We start from the raw sequence: 9,905 nt of genomic DNA, 5'->3' as shown, positions 1-9,905 counted from the left end.
AATATTTTTCCTCTATTTTTTATTTTTCACTCTTTACATTTTTCATCATTTATCTTTATTTCACTTTCAACTCATTATTGATTCATTTTCATTTGAGATCACAGTAATTTGATTTCCCTACAGATAATTTCTGTTTTAACTAACTCAATCCAATATTTTAGTTTGATTATTGTTAGTATTTTCAATAATCTTAACATTTCATTCATTTGTACTTTATTTGCTCTTTCATAGATTCCAAATTTGCTATCACTGTTTTAGACAATGGAAGCCCGAACTTGTAACATTGTACACTGGGCTTGGTAAAAATTTAGTAAGTACCTTCCATTCACCTTTTTAGGTGTATGGACGAAAAATAAATATAAAATAAACAAAAAGGAATTTCGTCATTGTATTGGTTATTAAAAACAATAAAAATCTATATACAATAAAATACTTGAATCCAACTTGAACTTACACATACACTTTCAACATGGTCCCAAAATCAATAAACACCATCATTTACAGTCAACATAACGCAAAAATGAAAAAAAAAGTCATTGACTTATATCAAAATAAAATATATAAATTCAATGCCTAAACTAAGAGGTAATCATTTTAGGAGTTACTTAACAATTAATACCAATTATAATTTTCCTTGTCAGAAATTGGATGTAAAAATAATTATTTCTTCATTTGAAGGCAACAACAAAATACCATGTGGCCTAAAAGCACTTTCATATTTTACTTACAATTTGCTTCAGGCAAGTCTGTACTTTTTTGTACTCACTATTATATTATGGCCAGTACATGGTACTATTAACAAATATCAAAATTCGTACTTTCATACAACTATCAACTACTTTTGTTGAGTCTTATATTATGACTTTTTAGATATTCTGGTGCAATTTCATTCAGCCATTCAGCCTCTATAGTGGTAATTCCCCTTAAATAACATTTGCTGGTCTGTACAACTTCGGTGAACAAAATTAAGGCAGGTTGTTGTCCGTGTAAACTTGAGCTCGGGTGGATTTGAACTGCTTGCTTTTTGTCCAACTGCAGAAGAAAATTATATCAATTTCAACATTCCTCAAATATTGGTGAACTGAAATCCAGTAGAGTATTTAGATAAGCCTTTCGTAACGTTTATGTTGGCATAAGGATTTTCTTGAGGATCTTTAATACTATAGTTATCTTCTTAGATTGGCCTTATTCTGATGGACTACCAAGTGCAAAGAAACTAGAAGTTGCACAACAGGTTGTACAAGGTAATAATTTACAATTCACGATCAGGTGATAAAATGGAGCATCAACTCGAAACTGTAAGCAAATCTATAAAAACTTGAAATACTGGATTCGTTTCGGCTTCGAACTACTATTAAATACCAAGAAATAAATCTAATTCATAGATGAAACTTCCACATTTATTGGGAAAAAGCTTATTTATTAGTTTACTTCTTCTCCATCATTTAATAAATTGTTTATCTTCATTTCTTTTAAACCTTCCTGATTTTTTTCAATGATGGAGAAGAAAACAAAAAGTTTTTCCCAAAAAACTACTTGCTCATGTGAATAGCCCCTTGTCATTTCAATTCAATCCTGTACAACAAAAATCAAATCAAGATCGATTATTGCTGACAAAATATGTAAAAGCAGGTATTTGCTAATACTGGACAAAGATTTGAATGATATTCTACACAATATATCCAAGTGTACATATTATTATAATTTAATTAAGGAGGACAACTTGAAACTTCATCCTTTACAATTATATCTTTTGTCAAAATCTGTTATAAATGTGAATAAATTCAGTTACTGAAAGGGTTATGCTAGTTTGTGAAAATCTGTTATAAATGTGAATTAATTTGGTTTATCACTACTATCTTTTATTTTTAATAGTTTATGTCGATCGAGCCCTAACCCAAAGCTCTCACATATTCGGAGATAATGCCGGAATCATCAACCAATATGTGATGTAAACGGCAAATACTTGATGAAAATCCATAATGTATTCAAGAAACACTTCATTGTGAGATTTTCAGTAAACAGTTTTACAAAAACGCAGCACATGTCTCGCTATATATCTTCTCGTATAGACACGCCTGAAAAAGCTATTGTATAGCGAAACACGTGTTGCATTTTAGTAAAATTGTAGTGAAATTCTCACAATAAAGTAATTGAATATACTTGGCCTATACTTGATGAAAATCCATATTAATGATTTTCACTTAAAATTATTATTAATAACGCTTGAGAAAGCTATTGTATAGTAAAACACATATCACGGTTTTTGTAAAACCATTTATAGCGAAAATCATACAATAAACTACTAACGAATTTCACAAAAAAGTGTTTCTTGAATTCATCAACCAAGGATCATTCCTCAAACCGTGACTTTTAATTATTATGAGATCCAGAGAAATAATCCACAGCAGATATATACAAAATCATCATGTCATTAATGAAGCCATTAAAATTTTTAGAAATTCCACCCAATTTTAAATCTGAAAATATTTCAATTAATATTATATTTGTTTCTTCATTACACCTTTATTATCAAAAGGCAGAATTGAAACCATTTACTTCTTTTGCACACCAGAATTGTAACACAATTCTCGACTCTGATTTCACCAACTAAGTGAACCAACTAGAAACCAAAAGTTTACAAAACGAAGATCTTATGATTGTGCATGCATATCATCTTCCGAATTCTGAATGGAAGTGTACATATAAACATCACGCCCACAAAACAAAAACCTAATGTGAAGCGAATATACCTTTAGTTGGTACGTCAACAACAAAATAATTCTCTATACTCAATCTTACCACTATGACTACTTGTAGAGAAAAAATCGTATTTTTCGTGAAAAATCAATTAATTCATACTATCAAATGATGAAGAAGAGTAAAAAAGTAAATCATTGAAATTCCTGTCAAGAATGTTTGTTGAGACAAGCTATATTACCTCTCAGATATATGTGAATGGACTGCTCCTTCACTTGATGAAAATTAATAACACTATACATGATAATAATTAAATAATTTTCACATTTTTTTTATTCTAGACGCTATTTGCTATCACCATAGATTCATCGGTAGTAATAGTATACACTGGACTAATATTATTATATACGACAGTGGTGGTTAACTCACTTGATTGTTTAATGGTAATTGAGATGACAAGGTAGAATTTGTAAACAATTACAATCTCAGTTCTTAGACAGCAGGTAAATTTTAAACATGAATAATTATTGGCATTATGAAAAAGGGTTGACAATGGTGATTGGTTAACCTCTTGTTGGTTGTTCAATGAGAAATTTGAATGCTAGCCCTTATTGATCTACAGAAACTCCAGCAGGTTCAATTCATGTTCTTTTTTCCGTATGGAGTATGTCGTAAAATCTTAGATAGTATTAAAATCGTGATTTCAAATAACTCTGATAAATCTATAAATCTACCTTAAAATTCAAACAAAATATAGTGAGCACATGTATGATTTGAGAGAATACTCTCCTAACTATAGATATAGACAGATCTTTATTGAATTAGATATTTTATAATATAATAAATGTTCATAATTTACAATAACAACCAAGAATTAATAAAACATTGAATATAGATATTAATTAAACAATCACTGTTACCAACAATTTTGAAAGATAAAAAAATAAAATAAACACATTTTATTGTGACATAAAAATTATTAAACTAGATTCAAAATTGTTTAGTGAAGCGCTATTTTTTTCGTTACTGGATAGTATATGTTTACAAAAAACTTTAGCGTCGTTCTTTATATAATATATAAATTATTGGCATGTCTTGTATGGTGATACTAAACTTCTCTCTGATGAGTAATAAATTCTTAAAAATATCGGATTCAGTATTTTGAATATGTATATCATTCTACGATAATGAAGTCATTTGGAAAGTGGTAGCCACTGTGAAAAGTTCAACATGAAGTTGAATGAAAATGTAATGATTCATTAATAAAATTATTCTCACATGTCAGTTTTGTTGTTTTTGTAGTTCATTTACTTTATATGCAGTGAGAAGAAATAATACAGATGAACAATAATTGAAATGCTGTTGAATAATTGTCTTATATACAGTAATTCAAGATTCGGTTGTAAGATTTCGAGATATTCTTGAAAAAAAGTATCCTCAATCCTCAAATGACAGAATGTTATCCAGTTGGAAATTTAGATATGTCACTTTTTGAACTATTCTAATTTTTCACCGATTATAGTTGAATTAAAATTTTCAATATCAAGTCAGTTATATTTTAATTCATTGGTAACTATTGGGTTATTTCAAAACTTTCCTTCGTTTTTATGTCATGTAGCTACATATCACAATGAATATTTATTCTACTGTGTCGTGGTATCTAGAGATTGATCGATAATTTTGTACTTTTTACATTGATGCTGTCATTTTTCATATTTTAATGTTTGCCTCTTTTCAGCTTATTGCTATATGCTGTTGTTGAACGATTTTTGGCCAATTTTTCTCCACAAATTCAAATTGAAAAAAAGTGCAGTTGAAACAGCCTGAAAAATTAACCAGGCATTTGTCAAAAATTGTGTTAATGAACGCTCTGTTCGACCTTAGTATGCAAAATTTTGTTCCGGAGATTTCAGTCACGAAGTTGAGCTCCAAAGTAGTTAATCTACAGTAATCCAGGACAAGAATTTGAAGACCCTGGTGGAGACTGACCCATCACAAACGGTGTATGGGAAGGCGGTAAACAGGGCGTCAGCTCCCATACGGTTTTTGATAGATAGTTTAAAACGTATTGAAAAGAAATCTTTTGGTTTTCTACTACTCCATCTCGATACAAAAAAAGATGAGGGAATCTTCCAAAGAAAGTAAATTGATTACTTCCTTCCTTTCTTTGGAAGATTCCCTCAGTTTTTTTGTATCGAGATGGAGTAGTAGAAAGCCAAAAACTTTCTTTCCCTAAAATTAATCACTCCTAAAAATATAACCCCTTCAATTCGTATCAAAAAAGGTTACAGAGCTCGAAAAGTGGATGCCTCACGATTTGAACGATCAACATAAATTGTCACATTTCAATGTCTGGTCTTATTTACTTTTGCGCAACAAAAAGATCCTTTTTTTGGGTAGGATCGGCAAGTGCGATGAAAAGTGAATCCTCTACAATAACAGACATTCAGGAGAGTTGGACACCAAGAGCCATCCAGGCACTTCCCAAACTATTTCTAAAATTTTATAGAATAGTAGGTAAATCATTTTTCAGGGGAACATCCTTGAACTGTTGTAACAATTCTGGTATATGGTAGAGATTTTTTTGTTAGATACACCCTTATATTCAAATACAAAATTATCATAAGATAAATATCATTACAATTATCAAGTACAATTATCGAGTAAATACCATTTCACTGTCAGTCAGTCAATTAAAGATCTTGGTGTATATTTTGATCAAAATTTGTCTTTTTCCAACCACATTAGATCGAAAGTAAGTGAAGAATTGAGAGTATATGGCTTCATAGTTCGTAATTGGAGATCTTTTTCAAACATATCTGCTCTATTTACTCTTTATGTAGCCCATTCTACAATTGCTATAATACATTAATTGAAAAAGTTCAACGTCGTTTCCTAAAGTTTATTTACTTCAAATCTTATTGTATCTATCCTGTTAGAGGTATTTCATATGAATCTGTTACCATAACATTCAATATTGAAAGTCTTGAATTATGCAGAAAACTTGCTGGAATAATTTTTCTGTATATATTACTCCACAACAATGTGGATGCTATGGAGGTGTTATCTTTTATAAATTTCTGTGTGCCTCATTTTAGAAATAGGGGTACAAAAACTTTTTACAGCCAACTGGGTAGAACCAATTTGTATCTCAAGTCACCTATCTTTGTGTGATATCAATTTTGATTCCCTAGAACATATTTGACACTGCATCTCAGTATTTCATGGAGAATTTTTAATTTTCTGGTATAGTTTTTTTTATTATTTTATTTTATTATATTATAATTTTGTTATTCATTTTCTCAAATTGTAACTTTGTAATTATAAGGATCTATATTACTTTTTTAACATATTTAGTTAACCCGGTAAATGGTTTTTAACTGTTGGGTAATAAAGGCTATCATTATTATTACTTATTATTAGTATACAGGACATATTCGTCAATGGCAAGTTAATTTTGTTTATTATCCATATATAGCATTTGTTAGTATTGAATGTTCAGAAGAATGATCTTGTAATTGTAATATAATGCTTACGGTTGTATACAGTCGATCTCTCAATAATTCTGCAGTATTCATGAAAAGTCCTGTCACTAGACACTTTCTGAGCTGGTCCATTTGACTACCACACGACTTCAGGGTCAAGTCACATTTTTTGCAAATCTCCTCTAGCTGATTTCTGATATCTCTAGCATGCAGAATGTTACGCATATTGATAAAATGTTCGTGACACCAGTTTCTTTTATTGGTCTGTCCAACATTTGTAAACTCCCTGTGAAAAATATTCATTACTAATATTACTTTCAAAAAATTTCAATTGAGAAATAAAGCAAAAACTGCATGTCATAAGGTGTCATTTATTACCTGAAAATGTTCAGAAGAGTTATGTGATCCCCATAAGCAGAACAGAATTTTTGCCTCACATTCTGAGCTTGCTCTCTTTTGCTAGTTGGATTAATCAAGATTGACTCTCCACTCAATAAAGAAACTACTGTTAAAGCTTCCTCCAGGCATCCGAAATCATGCGCGGAAAGTAGAATCTTAGAAAATCGAGGATCTAGAGGAAATTTTGCCATTTTCTTCCCAAGAGGGGTAAGAGTGGTTGATGTAATGGTTTCTACTGCACCAAGAAGTGTCAACTGTTCAAAAGCAGCCATTGTAGCATCCCTAGGAGGCTTATCCATGAAATCAAACTGCATGGCCTGTATCCCCAATGATAAAAGTTGTAAGGCAACTGTGCATAAGTTGGCCCTTTGTATTTCAGGGATTGAAACCTTCCGCATCAACTCAAACTGAGATCTTGTGTAAATTCGATAACAGTAACCTTCAGATTCACGGCCAGCTCGACCCATTCTTTGCCATGCTTGTTCCTGTGATATCTTTTGCGTCTTCAATAGCTCCAGTCCAGTGGAAGGATGAAAGGATCTGAAAGTTACATTATAAAAATTACCTACTGGAGGAAAGCATAAATGAAACAAACACACTCACTAAAATAATAATATTTGTGAAAGTGAGTGATAGTATCAAAACCAACACTACATACCTTACTTTAACCATACCGCTATCGATGACATACTTTATACCACTGATAGTAACACTTGTTTCAGCTATGTTTGTGCTGATGACTACTTTTCTTGTATTCGGTGGAGCCGGGTGGAAAACATTGAGTTGCTGGGAACTTGGTTGGGCAGCATACAACGTACACACTTTAACTGCGGGTCCGTGCACATCTGGATCTTTCGCCAATAATCTAATTTGATGAGCACATGCCTCTATCTCTTCTTGACCAGTGAGGAAAATCAAGACATCATGACTAAAATGATGGTTTAATGAATATGCAGTTGTAGAATTTATTGAAGATTCATCAATTTAATTAAAAAAAATACAATGTTTAATCTTGAGATAATAAAATTTACAATATAAAAAAATACATGTTACTATAAAATAGTTTATTTCACATGATTTTCTTAATTATTATAAAATTCCAGTTTGCTAAAGCGACTCTTTTAGATTGATTGTTTTTCAATAATTGATCCAATATTTTTAATCTTTGGCATTTTCTAAATGAGTTAAATTGTCAATTTATATATCATATTTAAGGAATAGTTTTATTATATTTAGTATTCTTTCAGATTCAATATAGGATTCTCACCATAAATCAGATCTCAGTTAAGAAAACTTCAGAATATCAAGTCAATCATACATCTATATTAGCATTCAAGGTGATTTTTTTACATTTATACTTACTTAGCAGGTGCTTCTTTATGTATTTTGAAAAATGTAGCTACACAACTTGTCTGATAGTCATCATGGGGTTTAATTGTATGATAAACATTTACAGGGTACGTCCTTCCTTCCAAATAGACAGCTTGACAATTATTGAAATATTTGGAAAAATGATCTACATCCATTGTAGCAGACATAATTAATATCTAAAAAATGAAATTAAAATTTACTTGTGACTAGTTACAAGACAGTTACTTATATAAGGACGTATAAAAAAAGTATTACCTTCAAAGGTGCAAGATTTTTATCTTCTCTAATCTTTTGTGCCCTTTTCACAATACCAAACAAAACATCAGTGTGTATAGTCCTTTCATGAGCTTCATCCAAAATCACAACAGTGTATTCCATTAGCAACTTATCGAACATGGCCTCCCGTAATAACATGCCATCAGTCAAAAATTTGATCTTAGTTTTAGTTGACGTAACATCTTCAAATCTCACTGAATAACCTACCACATCACCAATTTGCATCTGAAATAATCAAATTTATTGAAGAAACTTGTAATAAAAATTGAATATTCTTTATGACCTAACTATTTTTAGAATGCTGGAGAATAAATGTAGGAATGAATATTCTACTGAACATTTTATAGAAGAACGGTAAGTGGAAGAAAAAAGCTGCAACGCTTGTTTCTGTGAATTTGAACTTCAACTTTTGGTAAATTCCACTTTTTTGACATTATTTTTCCCAAAAAGGTACTTCCCACACCATGAGGTAAAGGATCATTGAGTCTGAGATTCATGTGCTCCAATTCGAGGCCATGAGCCAAGAATAACATGTTGCATTTAGATCAAAGTGCAGCAAGCTAGTATGATCTTGAGATGTGAGAGAAGAGAAGGCATTATTCCAGTAAGGTCTCCAACCCTTTCAATATAGTCTGGATAGAGTCTGATTTTGCTCCTCTTTTCGGACAATATTAATTATACACAAAGTTGAAAACTCCACCACGAATATCCATCACATTATTTTTTAAAGCTCAAGTGCTGTTCCAATTCACCATTGGCATCATTAATATTGCTATGAAATAGGAAATGTATTATTTATATTCACTTCCTTACCCCTTGTCCGAATTCTTGAGCAACCCTTAGAGCAATACTAATAGCGGCTACCCTTCTGGGTTGTGTAACAGCTATTTTTCCATTTTCTTGTAGCCTAGCAGAATGAATGTATTGTGGTATTTGAGTGGTCTTTCCACTGCCAGTTTCCCCTAAAATTATAAGTGTCTTGTGTCTTTTTATGAGTTCCAACAACTTATTTCTTTTATCAAACACAGGTAATTTTCTTCTCTGGTCTTGAATACTCAGTTTGGGCCTGGGGCTAAAATTACCATTATAATTAGAAGAATTCATATTTTCGTTGGAATTCATTTTCATTTTTTTGGGACTAGGGGGTCCATTTTTATTTCCAAAAATTATTGGAGTTGGTTTCATCTTCATTGAAAACTTTGTAATATTATTTTTACTGTTAGGTAGGCTGTATTTCGAGTTCATTTTTGAGGTTACTAAACTAAACACGCGAATTGTTTATATCACACAGAACATTTTCCACTGTTGCCGATAATTCAATTCTCACAACCAATACGACCACAGAACGACAGAACTAAACCTCAGATTGTAACGCTCTAAATTCCCGCTTCAAGATAAGTTCACAAATAAATAACAAAAAAAATGACAAAAAACAAAAAAAATATCTTCCCCTATGTCAGTATATTATTATTATTCTGGACAAATGCCACTAGCACAGTGAAGACGGGGTGGTCCATAGAAGGTGTTCAAGGGCGCCACATGATTTGATTGCCCAGAATAAAAGATGGTTATAAGTCCCGACAAATCATGAAAGGTAGAATCTTATATATATATATTTATATAAAAAGCTGATGACACTGCAGAATATATTGTATTTTTATAGTACAAAAAAAA

At 31.2% G+C, this 9,905-nt stretch overlaps 1 protein-coding gene across 1 annotated transcript; it reads right to left on the bottom strand.

Annotated features, from left to right (window-relative positions):
• Positions 1 to 374: 374 nt before the first annotated feature.
• ath (ATP-dependent RNA helicase DHX33) lies at positions 375 to 9,532 on the bottom strand. The gene is made up of 7 exons (XM_023164057.2): positions 9,045 to 9,532; positions 8,211 to 8,456; positions 7,947 to 8,131; positions 7,243 to 7,512; positions 6,564 to 7,124; positions 6,237 to 6,471; positions 375 to 1,032 (listed from the first exon to the last, which is right to left on the bottom strand). The coding sequence occupies exons 1-7, from the start codon at positions 9,474 to 9,476 to the stop codon at positions 832 to 834; spliced, it is 2,130 nt and encodes a 709-aa protein (XP_023019825.2). The 5' UTR covers positions 9,477 to 9,532; the 3' UTR covers positions 375 to 831.
• Positions 9,533 to 9,905: the final 373 nt, after the last annotated feature.

The sequence above is a fragment of the Leptinotarsa decemlineata genome, unplaced genomic scaffold (genome assembly GCF_025532065.1).
Source record: "Leptinotarsa decemlineata unplaced genomic scaffold, Ldec_3_MD MMD2_tig00000505_RagTag_RagTag, whole genome shotgun sequence".
In the NCBI taxonomy this organism is placed as follows: Eukaryota; Metazoa; Arthropoda; class Insecta; order Coleoptera; family Chrysomelidae; genus Leptinotarsa; species Leptinotarsa decemlineata.
The sequence above is the reverse complement of the archived record's forward strand: the minus strand, read 5'-3'. Positions and strand labels throughout refer to the sequence as shown.

What these genes read in the sequence shown, in the direction of transcription:
- ath (XM_023164057.2), bottom strand. Translation starts at nt 9,476, where the DNA reads ATGAACTCGAAATACAGCCTACCTAACAGTAAAAATAATATTACAAAG. An exon ending in AAAATCTTGCACCTTTGAAG is followed by an intron (nt 8,132 to 8,210) that starts GTAATACTTTTT and finishes TTCATTTTTTAG; the next exon opens with ATATTAATTATGTCTGCTAC. An exon ending in AGCGGTATGGTTAAAGTAAG is followed by an intron (nt 7,125 to 7,242) that starts GTATGTAGTGTT and finishes TGTAACTTTCAG; the next exon opens with ATCCTTTCATCCTTCCACTG.